We start from the raw sequence: 16,138 nt of genomic DNA on the forward strand, positions 1-16,138 counted from the left end.
CAGAGATTTGACTTAGGTCAGCAGTTTATTCTATCATTGCTACAAGCCTGAACCAAGAACTTTGCAATTATTATATATATTTGATTCCTTTAACCAATTTTAACTCTCTTCTTTCTTTTTATGAATAAACCTTTAGATTTTAAATATTAAAGAATTGGCATCAGCATGATTTTTGGGTAAGATCTAAGTTGAATATTGACCTGGGTGCGTGGCTGGTCCTTTGGGCTCAGAAGAACTTTTTATTTGAAGAGCTTGGTTTTAAAGAACCACTCATCTCTAAGTCTCGTGTTTTCAATGGTAAGACAAGGACTGGAATGCCTAGGGAAAACACTTTTCTGACTTGTTAGCCAGTGTGGTGAAGCAGAAATTTATTTTTGTTGCTTGTTTGGTATCTTTTGGGGGATTAGCCACCAGTCCTGGGGTCTATCAGCCCTATTTTTCAGTAGTTTGTCTTGAATTTGGCGTCCTCAGTTGTGATGCTCTGAGGCACAGTTACAACATCTCAAAAAAGATCTATTAGAATTGGAAAAGGTTCAGAAAGGGGCAACAAAAATGGTTAGGGGTATGGAATAGCTTCCAGGTGAGGAGAAAATAATAAGATTGGGACTTTAGATGACGAAGGGGCGTGGGAGAGAAGATATGATAGAGGTCTATAAAATCATGACTGGTGTGGAGAAAGTAAGTGTTATTTACTCCTTCTCAAAACACAAGAACTAGGGGTCACCAAATGAAATTAATAGGCAGCTGGTTTAAAAACAAAAGGAAGTCTTTCTTCACACAACCCACAGTCAACCTGTGAAACTCTTTGCCAGAGGATATTATGAAGGCCAAGACTATAACAGGGTTCAAAAAAGAACTAGATAAATTCATGGAGGATAGGTCCATCAATGGCTATTAGCCAGGATGGGCAGGGATGGTGTCCCTAGCTTCAGTTTGCCAGAAGCTGGGAATGGATCACTTGATGATTACCTGATCTGTTCATTCCCTCTGGGGCACCTGGCATTGGCCACTATCAGAAGACAGGATACTGGGCTAGATGGACCTTTGGTCTGACCCAGTATGGATGTTCTTATGAATCAGTAGCTGATAAAATGTTGGTAGGAAAAATAAGGTTAATGTGACTGTCTTAAGTTACTGGAACATATACAAAGCATCCTAACCACTGAATTTCCTCACACGCTCACCCTCCTACTTTGAGGGGGGGAAAAACCATCTCACTTGCAGGCTAAGCGAACACACACAGTCAGTCTGAGAACCTGTACCACAATTCCACCAAGATTAAAGAATTACAGCATAGCTTCTAAACAGAAAATGCATCTGATTTCTGATCAATCAATCAATACAAAAAACATGTCAGATCACAGTCATAAGGCTCTTCCCCTGAGAGTTAGCCACTGCTTTACAGAGAAGGGGTTCTAGTTTAGGTGATCATTTTCAAGCTCTCCAAATGCTCCTGGGGCAGATTTAGTTCCTTGTTTCAGAAAAACAAATCTGAATATTTAAGACAAGCCCAGTATTTTCACCTTGGACTTCTGCAACCCCACCTGCCAAATTACAAGGGGGACTGGGATCATATTTACGGAAAGCCACCTCAGTGAGGCCCTGACCCTATGAAGACCTATGTAAGTGCTTTAGGGCCTGAGGGAATACTTACTCTGGGCCCTAATTCAGCACTCAGAAGTAAAGCACCCACTGCAGCCAATGGGATTTTTGCCAGAGAAGGGCCAATGCTTTAATACTTATCTTCAAACCAGAGCTTTCCTCTTAGAGATCTCTCTTGATAATTTAGAGTGCCTTGTTACACTACAGCAAGTCATTTGCTCCCTGGGTAGAAAATGGTCTGAGAAGTTCTCTCAACAAAATAGAGATCACATGATATACAATTTCCACACTTTTTACACTAAATCTTAAAGTAAAAAGAAGATATATAGGATGGATTGCGAGAAGCTTTTCAATCCATACACTCAGGGAGACTCAGGGTAAGATTTTCAAATGCAATTTGAAGATTTAGCCACAAGTTTCCCATTAATTTCAATGGGAGCAGTGTGGCTAAATCCCCTAGTCCAGGTGATCAGTTTTGAAAATCTCAGCTATTATTTTTAAGAAGTGTCTGGTAACAAGGCAGTACAGACAACAAAAATCCACAACAGTTCCAAGCTCAAGAAGATATCCAAGAACACATCCTGAAGCAACAGGCAATAAACAGGTCGAGAATGGAGTCAGAAAAGAACCTGAGTGGCTTATGGCTTAAAATCCAAGAGAAGTCTCATTTCTCTCTTCCAGGAATAGGTCAAAGTTTCATATACAATTTTACTCTGAATTAGCTTCCATCTTTACAGGAGGGGTTTACGCTTTTTTTTTTCTTCCAAATTCCCAAGGTCAGTCACTGCCCTAAACATTTCTATACAAGATGGTGCTGTTGGGAGTTTTGGAAGGAACTACAGACTGTGCTTCTTAGAGAATTAGAAAGTGTACACATGTGTATGCAATGCTGGAGTTATTTTACATAACTCAGTGGAGCAGGAGGAAGAAAAAATAACCTTAATATGCCCCATTTCCCTGAGTGTTGCCCCACAAACCTAGTTCTACCCTCTGTGCCAAGAAGGGATGTGTCAGGGTAGTGCTACACAGCAGCCAACACTGCACAGATTCCTGGCAACACTGCAGCCAATATAGGGTTTAAAGCAGTGGTTCTCAACCTGCGGTCCGCATACCCCTGATGGTCCGCAGACTATAGCTAAGGGGTCTAGCAAAGGTTGTCGTTACCATAAAACAGTGGTTCTCAACCTGTGGTCCGTGGCCTCCTGGAGGTCCACAGACTACATCTAAAATATCCAAGGGGGTCCGCACCTCCATTCAAAATTTATAGGGGTCCGCAAATGAAAAAAGATTAAGAACCACTGGCTTAAGATCACTTTAGGGACCTATCCTTCCCGCTGTGCTTCAAGTTCTGTGCTGTGCCTCCTAGAGGCTATGTTCTGAACCCTCCCAGTTTACAGATCATGGAAAGGTCTGTTACTAAGCATCTTTTATAACTTTGACCCTTCTCAATCTTCTGTTATTTACTAAAACCACTTCTGAGGAAAGATGAGTTGAACATAACGTGAGCATTTGGACTTAACTGAGATTGCCCTGGCTGGGGCATCTGCTCATCACCTCATAATAATAATTCCAGATGTTTCCGCCAACACAAAAAATAGTTACAATTCCCAACAGCCTTGTTCCTTCCCCACAAGCAATCTCTTTTTACCTCAGGTGTCCCCTTGATGCAATTATTCAGTTAGAGTTTTGTAGAATACATTACACCAACTTTTTACCAGTCAGAGGTGTTGTAGATAGCGATTTTGTCACATGCATGCTCCATTTCTCTCTCCTACGAAGTGGTATGCGTTTTAAAGAACAGTGATTATCAGCCTACACACAGGACCAGGAGGGAAAGTCACAGGGTTTGTCCATTCAGAAGGATTCTCTTTTCCTGCTACATGGGGGTTGTTTTTAAAAATGCTCCATTCCCACATGTGTGCTCTCTTCTGAAGAACTGCTGGAATCCAGTCGTCTCCTGCTGAAGTCATGTTTGGGCTGAACACAGCTAATACATGCCAAGATATACACAGGCTAACAGAGTAGTCATGAACATTGCATGCTGTATCAGTATATTAAGGGCCCAAATTTGGATTCCGTACTCAGGCAAAATTCCCAGTTAGACCAAATGAAGACAGTGGGAGCTTTTCCTGATTAAGGAGTGCAGGATTGGACTGTAGAAGACAAAGAAGTAAAGTAAAGTTGGTCAATTGATAGTGGTCATACAAAATCTTGTGTGCAAATTCAGATCTGATGGATAACCCCATAGAACTCAATTAAGTTACACCTGCTTAAATTGAGTCTAAATTTCGTCCCAAGTATCTCTCTGCTTCCATATTTAATGTTGCTCATACTGTGAGCACAATTCAATATTCTTGCCCATTCTTGTTCACTAGACTTCACCAAGTAGTCAGGTTTTAAAAACCAACAAGGAAATGAAAATCAGAAACAGCCTTAAGGTCCTGCAGTCACAGTACATGTGACAGGGGGGAAAACAGTGAGAGAAGAAAGTGACAGATAAAAATCTATTTTTAAAATACCAATAGTGCTCAATTCATGTGTTATTTGGTGTTAAACTAAGAAATCCTGGAACCACAAGCATCCTTCCTGTAAATGTCAGTTTCTGCTTGCCCCTCATCCCACATACACTTTGCCTTTTCCTACGCAAACTAAAAGAAATTACTGTCCTAAAAAAGAAAAGAAAAAGAAAAAGCACAGTCAATTCAGTGTTTAACTGAGGAACCTTTGCAATGATACAGAAATCCATCCCATGACAAGCAGCATCTGGAAGTGCTTTTAGAGGAAGACAAACAATGAGATACATAGCACTTCTGTGCTGAACTAAGAAGGTCAGTATGTGCCTCTGTTTTGTGCGAGTCAAAGAAAGAGGGGTAATAATCGTACACCAAACCAGAACAAGTCACATTACTGAAGGGAAAGATTCAAGATCTGCCAATCTCCTGTCTTCAGATTTAAATTGGTCACACAGGAGTTACAACCAACATTTCCCACGGTAAAACCTAAAATAGCTCAGCATTTCTCCATGTTCAAAAACGTCACTTTAATTTTAAAATTTAAGTCATTTCATTTCCAGCCATGTAAGTTTGATGCTGTCTCTGTTCTCTTCATTGTTGTATACAAAGAAAGCAAATATATTTAAAATACAATATAATATATTAATTAGAATTCTAGTTATATAATCGGGGGGGGGGGGAATCTTACCTGCAAACTACTATTAAGCAAATCAAAGTCACTGTATCTTCTCACAATCTGCAAAACAAAGGCAGTACTGAAGCAACGCACTAGATTGTATATTGCAGGATTTTTTGATAACTAAACTGCATGAGGGAAACAAATTCCTATTGCAATCTTGGTTTCACTAAGCTTCTCTGCATAAATGCATGACTGCTGGGTTTATACTGCTGTCTATGAGTCTATGGCAGCAAGTGGCAAGAAAGAAGAGTTGCTCACTGTGATGACTAATCTTGCAAGATTCTTAGATCCCCAGGACAGAAGGGACCATTGATCATCTAGCCTGTTGTCTTGTATAACTCAGGCCACAGAACTTTCCCCAAAAAAGTCCTAGACCAGAGCTTTTAGAAAGTTATTCAATCTCAATTTAAAAACTGTCAATGATAGAGAACGCATCACGACGCTTAGTAAATTATTCCAGGATTAACTACTCTCACAGTTAAAAAAGTACACCTTATTTCCAGTCTGAATTTGTCTTGCTTCAACTTCCATCAATACAGCTTCCTAGCAGTAATATTATATTGGAGCAGCTTCATTATAGGTGTTTGCAGACACCTTCTGATTTTCCCATTCCAGAAGCAGCATTTTTTCTATATTTTGAATCTATGATTTTTAAGTACTTAACTTGACCTTCCCCAGAAAGTCTCTATCTGGTACCAGAGGATGCTCACCAGCTCTTCACAGGATATCATCATTACTACTACTTATTTTTATTACAACATAGCCTGGACAAGACAATGGTTCCACTACTAGCTGGAAGGCAGGTTCTGGCAGACTATTCAGACCCCATAATTTAGATTTAAAAACAAATACCATCTATAAACACTTGCATATATATGTAATAGGAACACACTGCACAGATTATTCTTTGTTTGGCCTAGAATATCCATAATGGCAGAAGACAATGAGGCCTTCTGTAACTACCACAGCCACATCATTCTTCTAAGATGAAGAGGTCAGACAAAAGTGTTCCACTAACAATCACAACTTTCAGAAATTTTGGTTAAACATGGAAATAGAAAGTTTATTCCAGAAGGAAGGAAAAAAAACAAAACAAACCACACTTGCTTCTAAAACTAGAGCAAACAGTGTACAGCATCCTAGATTATCATCATCATCATCCTACTGACAACATAACTGAATAAATAAATAGGAAATCATGCTAGCGCAAAGTGTGTATGAGATCAACATGAGGACTTTTGTTCTGTGTCCACTGGTAGGATTATCACAGAAACTAAAGGACGGATTCACCAAACTTTACTCATGGACGTTGCCCACTGTTGTTGGGACAAGTAGTCCCACTGACAATGGGTAACAGCTGGCACAAAATGGGCCCTGGTGTTGTATCTTAGGTCACATAGATATAAGAAAGCAGGTCACATGCATTGGTTATCTGGAAGACCTAAACATGGAAATGAAGCCTTCATACCAATTAATATCAATACTAGAAATAGTTTGTGACCAAACACATTTCAAGCATTTCACATTCCTGACTCATTCTCAGATAGTATTTGGTCTCTAGCTAGAATTAGACTAGCCAGGATGAATCCATATCTTTTCCTAGGAACAGTGGTGGATTAGCCACTAGGCCAATGGGGCCTGTGCCCAGGGACCTCAGAAAAATGGGCACCCCAACCGCACTCCCCTAGCCCATCCTGCCGGGGAATGGGGGAAGCCCTTGTGCCCAACCCCACTCCTTGGCAGGAGTGCTAGTGTGGGGAGGGACAACTGCAGGAGGAAGGGGTACGGAGGGGCCCCTATTTGCTGTGGCCCAGTCCTCACAAAACTGTAATCCGCCTCTACCTAGGAAAACCTTCTGTTTAAGTGAACCAAAATTTCAAGAGAGATTACCTGCCAACTGTTTTCCATGGAAATTCCTCTCTGCACACGAATTATGTATTCCTAGAAATGAGAGGGAAAACAAAGTTATTAGAAATAGGAACTAGTGACTCAGAGTGTGAATGCATAGTCAGTCTTTTCTCTTTATAATGGATTTAAACTGACCACTATGAAATCTAGAAAAGGTCAGAAACAGTGAAAATTCTGATTTAGATTTAAAACCTCCCAGCTGGGAAGTGTTCTGATCAAGAGTCTCGTTCAGACCCATCTTTAGAATACACACTGAAAGATGAAATTGAATTTTAAAGAGCATACAGGTTTCTGAAGCATTTAAGCACTTTCATTTACGTAATGAGACACATATTGAGTACTTACCCTCCTGTTAACTCAGCCAGTAAAAGCTGGAGAAAAGTTTGTTCCCCAAAGATCTAACTTGTAAGATATGTCCTGGAATTACAGCCACCTTCATAGCTGCACAAACTCCAGCTCCTCACTCCCAACTTTACTACCACTCATTGCTGCTGAATGCAAAAATTACTATGAAAAGCCTAGGTGAGTGGATGAAGGTGTTAATAAGCTTGAATAACTAGCATACTTCTATTACTTCTGATGCAAAGCAGCAAAGAAAAGAAAAAAGCCATGATCGCGATCGGTGGCAGCTCCACCGTGCCGCTTTCTTCTTCGGCGGCAGGTCCTTCCCTCCGAGAGGGACCGAAGGACCCCCCGCCGAATTGCTGCTGAAGAGCCCGACATGCTGCCCCCTCCCCTTGGCCGCCCCAAGCACCTGCTTGCTGAACTGGTGCCTGGAGCCGGCCCAGCTCGTTGGAGTCTGTTTCTGAAGCTTTTCTGTTGCAAAATTGCCCCCTTTAAATCTGTTACTGAGTGGCCAGAGAGGTTGAAGTGTTCTCCTACTGGTTTTTTTAATGTTACGATTCCTGATGTCAGATTTGTGTCCATTTATTCTTTTGCATAGAGACTGTCCAGTTTGGTCAATGTTTGGCCTATTCAAGCAATATCTCTCCACATAAAATCAGCATAGGATGGTTTCCACACCATTCATTCCTCTTATTAATATACCCAATTATATTAGTTATCTTTCCCCAAATCCAAAGAAGAGCCCTGATCCCCAACCCAGGTACAATGAAAGGCAACAAGAAGTTAACCCTGATTTACACCAGTCTAACAAAGATTAATTAAGCAGACACTTTAAATGCCTAATTCGCAGCTAACGGTTGGGTTTTTCCATTTCCTGATTTCTAATCTGTATCTTAGGAAGTGGGAAGAGACTGCTTTATATATACATAGACAGGAAAAGTAGTAACCACTTATTCAGCAAGTCTCTAAGGAACATTAGCTGTTTATCTGAAAGAACGTAAGGGAAAGATGATTCATGAGATTTGGTCATTCATCATTACTAGTATTTTAAAGGAAGCAGAGTTATTGCCCAATCTCCCCTACTGCTCACTGTTTACACAGGGATTGACCTCATTGTGCTACTAAGGAATGTTCTCAGCCCGGCAGAATGGAGGCACAGTTTCCATTCGATTACTGCTTGGGAAAATATAAAATTGCTTTCAATGCAATTGTCATAAACAGATAGCTAAGGGTTAATGTTTCTTTTACCTGTAAAGGGTTAACAAAGGGAACCAAACACCTGACCAGAGGACCAATCAGGAAACAAGAGATTTTCAAATCTCGAGGGAAGTTTTTGAGTGTGGGTCCTTTGTTCTGTGTCAGTTGCTCTCTAGGCTCTGAGGGTGATCACACTATCTCCAGGCTCTCTAATCTTCTGTTTCCAAGTTGTAAGTACAGGGGAAAAACAATATAGGTTTTTACATTGTTTTCTGTATTTGCAAGTGTGTAGTTTGCTGGAAATGTTTTTAAATTGTATTGTTTTTAATAACGCGTTTATCATTATTTATAAGCTAACAGGACCCTGTACTATTTTCATCTTGATTACATAGACAATTTGTATGTCTATTTCTTTCTTTTATTCTAAAACAGTTTCTTTTTAAGACCTGTTTATTTTTTTCCTTAGTTAAGGCTCATGAGCATTTGAGTAATGCAACGCACCAGGGAATTGTGCGAGAAGAAACGGGGGGGGAAAAGGAAATCTCTTTTGTTCTAGATTTACAAAGCTTTGAATGTGCATGGCCTCTGGTGAGGGTGAGAGAAACGCTATCTCTCTGTGTTCCTGTTTTTCAAGGAATTGAAACAGGGTGATCTTCCAGTTACCAGGCGGAAGATCTGGAGAGGTATAAGATGGGAGAAGGGTTACTTTCCCTTGTTCAGTGAGACTAAGGAATACTGAAGTCTTGGGGTCCCCAGGGAAGGTTTTGGGGAGACCAGAGTGTACCAGGTACTGGAATTCCTGGTTGGTGGCAGCGCTACAGGATCTAAGCTGGTAATTAAGCTTAGAGGTTTCATGCAGGTACCCAAATTTTGGACGCTAAGGTTCAGATTTGGGAAATATACCTTATGACAGCAATACTGTTCTTTCCTGAATAAAATACCAATAACACAGCTTCATCCCACTGCTTCCCTTATCTCCCTTGCAATACACTATCCCCTTCACCACTGTAAAATTCCTTAGAAGACAGATTCGGATAATAACTCACTCACTCACCTCCCAGCCCCATCCAGCTACTTTTTTGTCATCAGGCCTCCTCTTCCACTGCAATCAGCTGTCCCACAATCCACTGACTCCACTGGGTCAGACTGAGAAATACCTTTCATTTCCACAATCAATTCATTATTAAGTAACTTGACGCAAAAAAATTAGGCTGCTCCACGGGTTCCTTGCTCCTCATCTGTTTTATACCAAGGAGGTTTGAAAAGCTGATAAAAGTACAGAAATCCAGGTCATCTTCAGTTCATACCAAAAGCTTATCAGAGACCAAGAAAAGCTTTTCAAGCTTCCAGCTTTTTAATGCTCGAAACTGGAAACCTAATTAAGTAAGAACCATCCACAAAATACTAGTTTAAACATTGGACTGAGATTTTTTTTTTAAGAAGGGGTTCTAAAAAGCCCCTTTTAAATGATTATTTTAGAAGTCTTCTAGTATGGAAAGTAGCAGTGTGACCATGAAAGCTGCTTAGACCTGTGGGTCCCTTTTATAAGGGGCAAAGAATGTTTACTGTTACACAATTCATCATTAAACCATCTCATTTAAGATACTGCTGGCACAAAGGGATGCCTACATGCAGTATAAACAATGCAGCCCATGTCAGCTGTACTTTATTATAATGTACACACCATTTCACAAATAATTTACAAAAACAGGACAACAGCAGAAGAAAATGAGAGAGACACGCTGAAATTCACTGAACAAGGAAACCACTTTGGAGAAGGCAGAGAAAAGGTGCTGTCCCTCTTCCCAAAGAAGGAAGAGCTGGCTAGTTCTCTTGTCTTAACGCAAAGTGTTTTGAATTTTATTAGAGGTCATCCGTAAAGGATGTGCTTAGAACAGAATCAGATAGAATCCAGCAAGATGCCACGCACCTTGGACTCCTACAGACTTGAGTGGCATAGGTACAAACTCAGCACTTTACAGAATTGATCCCCGAGACTGTACACAACACATACAGTCTAAGTACGCTAAAGCTTTCAGATCAGGGACTCTTCCTTTGATTGTACAGCAGCCAGCATAATTTGGCCACCATCCTCACTGGGACCTCTGGGTGCTATAGTAATACCAATAATAATTAGCAGTGCTATTAGAAACCTTCATGCTGATATCACTAAAATAAGCTGTGTGTTCAACAGTCAGGTATCTTGTCTTTTAAGCTATAACTGTACTTTACAAAACTACACTGGGCTGTGTTGGAGGTTTTCTTCAAAACACACACAACTCAGTTTTTTTAGTTAATGGTCACCTTGAATGCTGATTCCATTGTGTGTTTCAAAGCAAAGGAAAACGCTAGACAAGAGGCTGAATTCATTGCAAATTAATGGCACAAGGATCTACAAAAGTTTCTAACAACCTAGATTCTCTCCTTTCCTGAAGTTATAGCTTTAGAAAAATGTAGCCTGATTTTCTACTACATAACAATCTAGAGAGACAGATTAAAAAATCTGAATCATTAAAATGAACTAAAGGGATGATTATATGTTTAAAAATAGTGTCCCTATTAATCGTTACTCAAAGGAGAGAAGCTTTCAAAACACATTTTGGGGAATTATTTCAGCTTTTAACCTCTGGGCTATCTTAAAGCTGCAGACTACTGGAATGGCAAATTCCATTTCACTGTTGTAATTTTTCAAGGTACAATACACCAAGCAGGGAAAGAATTGATTCCAGAGAGGACATGCATGCACACCCCCTAATGGTTTTACTACTTTAAATAGTTCTGCAGCTCGCAGGTCCAGGCATGCAACTCCTGCAGCAGGGATCTGCAGAGAATATCATGAAAGACTAGTTTCCCATTTAAGGCTTAAAAAGCAAAAGTACATACATGGTACATATTGAGACATGGTATATATTGAGACATGGAATAAGCTATGTCCAATTATACATGCTAAGAAATCCAAGAATTTTTACGTTGTGTTTAATCTGAAAAAGAGCTCTCTAAAAGTTAGATCATGGTGTTCCATATATATTCTCACTTAGGGACTTCCAGATCAAGTGCTATCAGTCCACAAGCAAAACAATCTACATATGGACTGTGATTTTTTGTTTCAGTGTAGAAACTTGAAAAAAAAAATCAAGTTCTTTTTTGGTTTGTTTTTGTTTGAGACACAGGGGCTGTCTTCTCAGTCTTCACTAGCAATAAAGAGTCAAAAATCAAAAGTCAGATGACAATTTTGTTGATGCAGCACAAAGCTGAAGAGAACCCTATGTATGCACTGGCTCCACAGTGCTAACTGACATTGAACTGTATCTACTCAAAAGATCCTATGACACATGGGGAGCCAGTCTGCTGAGTGAGTAATTTTTATACTGATGTTATAGCCATTTTTCTAACAGACAACAACACTTGGTATAAGTTTAAGATGTTTGTGTGTGCCCTCTGTCAAGTGAGAGAGTGACATTTATTACCATGAAGTGCAAACTCTGGTCAGATACCAATTTCATTCCCTCTTCAGTTTCTGACTAATTCAAACATACATAGTGGGATATTCATGCTGAAGTTTCCTCCTCATCTACAAGAAATAGGAATCAGTCTGGTGCCAAATGTAGAATTCTATTCAATGCCACTGAATTTACATTTCCCCAATATTTTAATATCATACTAGCCAAACTGTTGTACTTGACCTAATTTAACAGAAACGGGCTAATCCACTACAAGAGTCCATTTTAAGTTTCCCCATCCCTAGTTTTTGTCTTCCACTTTGTGTCTTACCATGTTTAGAGATTTTTTTTCCCTGCAATTCACCACCTTTATCTTATAAGTCACTGGTTTATTCAAAACTCTGACCATTTCTGGAACCTACAACAACTTCACAGAGTATTCCTAGCCTGGATGTCATATAAAAGCAACAACACTAAATCAAACCTGGACCCAGGTCTTGGTTTCTAAGAGCTCTGGAAGAGGGTGTTTCATTTTTGATAAATCCAATGGAACATTTTTAAGCAATCCGCATAGCATTTGCAGCCTAACTATTACAGCTTAGCACTAGGTGACTTAGTTTCCTCTTTTGAGTCTGAAACTACTATCCATTTTCATTGTTCAAACCTACACAGATGCAAGATTTTTTTAAAAAATAACTGGATCTTTCACATCTGCTTTAATAATCTTAGATGCCATCCGTATCACAGATAAGGATTTTAATTGTTGTTGATTATTATTTTTAACATGGCCACATCCCCTTAAATTACGGATAGAATGTATCACTGGCATATGAACAGCAGGTTTATTTATAATCCCCTTTTCGTATCTGCTATAGGGCAATGCTAATTTATGAAGATTCTGCTCTCCACGTGTTCGTAGAGGATAAACACATTTATAACCAGTATTTCTTCCTTTTGAGGCCTTTTCTTTGAAAGCCTGAAGGGGTTTTCATTTAGTCTTCATATTTCATTCAGTTTCACTTAGTCTTACTGTTAATAAAACATAACCACCACCCTGTGGCTCCATTATGTCAGGAATACAATAAAATGCAACTATTCCTCCCCCAAGATGTCTTGACAAGTGTCTCTTCTTGGAGGGAATCTTGCAGCTACACTTGGGATCTGTTACTGTAATTTAATTTCCCCATAAAAGTTCAAATCAGATGCAACAGATATCAATTCCTTCTTGCTCTCGCCCAGTTTCCCAGCTCAGAAACAAGACGATAAGATGCAAGATGACAGGGTAGTAGCTTCATGTCAAATAGGAAATCCAGACTGCTGTGGCACTCGCTATTTTGTTTTAGCCATTACCCCACGCTGCCTCTATGTAAACTAACTGTACTATGCACACCTCAAGACCACTTTATTTTAATTCTTAACGATAGTGCTTCAAGCGTAAAAGCTATTAGAAATATACGCACCCCAAACAGCTTTTAAAAATCAAAAGCACAGTGCTACTGCATTCTGATCTTTTGTGCATTTCTGGTGAAGAGCAGAATCTTTCCCAATGTGAATTAACACGGAGATACAGAGACAAATGATCTAAGGGTCACAATCCTTGCTACTGAAATCCCACACATGGAAGTCACATCACACAGAGTATTTGGGATAGAAAACGGCTTCTGAGTGCTTTCTGTACAACAGAACCCTTGGTGTTTTGTTTTTTTTTAATTAAACTAAATTCATGCTAGAGAATCAACCAAAAAAAACCCAAAACCCCTACAAACCAACCAAAAGAAAAGACACAAAAAGCTATTGTTATCTTTGTACTTGTAAGGGATTGTAATAAATGATGTTGAAAACAGTTAAATGGGGGGGGAGGGCGTGGGACCCACAATGAAACTGGGATCTGGCTTGGTAGCACAGGGAAACAGATTACATAATCTCTCATGCAACTAAACACGCTTACACATCTCAGTTTACAAAGACAGGTAAAAGGTTTGTCAGAAAGTATACCTAAAATAGCTTTGGTTATAATGCAAGTTTGAACACAGCGCAGAATTTAGAACCCTGGCCTTGTAAACCACTAATCATGACTTCTAAACTCACTGATGCCTTCTAAAAGATTCTCATAGTTAGAAGAGGGAAATTGTGTTCAGAGGGAGACTGCTTTACAAAAGTCACTTCACTAAACTACCAATTCGAGATCCTCAGACAAAAAGCATTGCAGAAGTGCAGATTATTTGTATGCCTACAATTTTGATCATACAGAATGCTTATTAACTATAAATAAAGCACTATCTACCTCTACAGTTGTTCATGTTACAACATTCACCAGACACAAGGAATAAGTCAGAAGTCTGCTGCCATGATATGCATGCAAGCATCTAAAAAATGAGTAAGGCTGAAGGACACATCCCTTAAAGTTCAAAACAAGTCTCTTACCAATGCACCTGCTGCTGTGGAAGTACACATGGTCTCATCTCTTACATCCCCATTCCCCGCTAAGTGAGTAAAGCTCTGAAACGTGATACCATACAGGTCTTCTTTTCTGATTCTGTACCATGGCACTGCTTGATAACACCATGGTAAACACAGTTATTCGCCAAGAACAAGCCAATAAAAATAGCACTATGGAATTCCATTGTTGTTGGGTACCAGTGACCCCAGACCAAGTCTGCTCAGTTTTTAAGAAAATGGTGTCAGGTGTAAAGACATCACAGGAAAATGAGCTTGGCGCTGAAAGTCAGACTGGGTTCTCTTTGGCTAAGCATCGTAAATCAGAGTACTACGTTCTGCCCTCAGTCACACCTGCGCAGCCTTGTCTTCATTGGAGTTGCACAGATGGAACTGGTGGCAGAACTTAACCATATGTTGTCACTTACATTAGACCCCAGCTCCACTCCCATCATTGTGATGGATCAGCAAGGCTAAGAAAAGCAAAGAAATGTTAAAATCTTACTTTGGCACTAAAGTAAGCAGCCATAACTGTGCAGATGCAGTGGGAGATGCCCTGGGTAAAGGCTAGTCTACACTAGAAGTGCTTTGGTGCCGCTGTAGTGCATCTGGTGAAGACATGCCAAAGGGACAGAGCTCGCTCTCATCGCCATAATAAAACCACCTCAGTGAGAGGCGGTGGGCGTAGCTATGTCAGCAGGAGTACTGTCCACACTCATGCTTAAGTCGATGTAACATACATTGCTCAGGGGGGTGGCTTATTCACACCAGAGTGACACCAGTTGTACCGACATAACTGGTAGTGTGTACAAGCCTGAAGAAGGTGGTGTTTTTACACTGTGACTTTATTGACCAGCACAATACAAATAAACAACAAGTACAGGTATGCCACATGGCATAGAGCAAATCCATTGAGGAGAGAGGAAGCAAAGGGGCTGCACAGCACTGGGTTTACTGTAGAAAGCCAGGAGACAAAACCCTGCTACAGAGCCACCAGATCCACACAGTGAGCTGCCCTGGGGCTTGTCCCCACTCAATGCCAATACCCCAGGTCTCACTCCTCACCTCCTCTGGGGCTCCCCCCCCCACATACATACAGCTCCCCATCTCCCCTGGGGCTCCCCCCCCACACTCCTGGCTCCCCACCTCCCCTGGGGCTCACACACACACAGCGCCCCGCTTCCCGAGGCTACACACACACACGGCGCCCCACCTCCCCTGGGACTCCCACACAAACAGAGCACCCGCCCTCCCCTGGGGCACACCCCCCCACACACAGACGGCGCACCACCTCCCCTGGGGCACCCCCCCCACACTGCTCCCCACTTCCTCTGGGGCTCCCCCCCACACATACACACTCAGCTCTCCATCTCCCCTGGGGCTCCCCCCCACCCACCCACGGCGCCCCACCTCCCCTGGGGCTCCCCCTCTCCGCACACACAGCGCTCCACCTCCCGAGGCTCCACACACACAGAGGGTGCCCCACCTCCCCTGGGACTCACACAGACACACACAACGCTCCTCCTCCCCTGGGGCACCCCTCCCCCCACACACACACAGCTCCCCACTTCCTCTGGGGCGCCACCCCCACACGGATCCCCACTTCCTTTGGGGCGCCCCACACACACACACGGCTCCCCACTTGCTCTGGGGCACCACCCCCACATGCCCCCCCACACACACACAGCTCTCACCCACCCCTGGCTCTCTCTGCCTCTCACACACACACACACTTGGCTTCCCCTCCCCCCCAGCATCTCCTCCCCCTCACACACACCCGGCTCCCCCCCTTCCCCAGGGCTCCCCCCCACACTCCCAATCCCCCCTCCACTCCCCTGGGGCTCCCCCACACACACACCCCCAGCTCCCCTGGGGCTCTCCCCCTCCTCGGGGCTCCCCCCCTCCACACACACCCAGCTCCACCAGGGCTCACACACCCACACACCCACCCAGCCGCTCCCCCTCCGGGGCTCCCCCCCCAACACCCCTAGCTCTCCCTCCGGACCCCCCCACACACA

General features: G+C 41.9%; 1 protein-coding gene across 11 annotated transcripts in view; it reads right to left on the reverse strand.

Annotated features, from left to right (window-relative positions):
- The window catches only part of PXK (PX domain containing serine/threonine kinase like), a 48,437-nt gene extending 41,702 nt beyond the window's left edge, over positions 1-6,735 (reverse strand). For 9 of the 11 annotated variants that reach the window (XM_032781802.2, XM_075073403.1, XM_075073402.1 and 6 more), the window contains exons 1-2: positions 6,685-6,730; positions 4,804-4,851 (exon numbers count right to left, since the gene is read on the reverse strand). In XM_032781802.2, coding sequence (XP_032637693.1) covers positions 4,804-4,851; positions 6,685-6,702 — 66 coding nt within the window. In that variant the 5' untranslated portion in view covers positions 6,703-6,730. Of the gene's footprint in view, positions 1-3,317; positions 3,387-4,803; positions 4,852-6,684 lie in introns of those variants that run through there. The other 2 variants (XM_032781800.2, XM_032781804.2) reach the window with 2 other exon arrangements.
- Positions 6,736-16,138: the final 9,403 nt, after the last annotated feature.

Source organism: Chelonoidis abingdonii, chromosome 17 (genome assembly GCF_003597395.2).
Source record: "Chelonoidis abingdonii isolate Lonesome George chromosome 17, CheloAbing_2.0, whole genome shotgun sequence".
NCBI classification, from domain to species: Eukaryota; Metazoa; Chordata; order Testudines; family Testudinidae; genus Chelonoidis; species Chelonoidis abingdonii.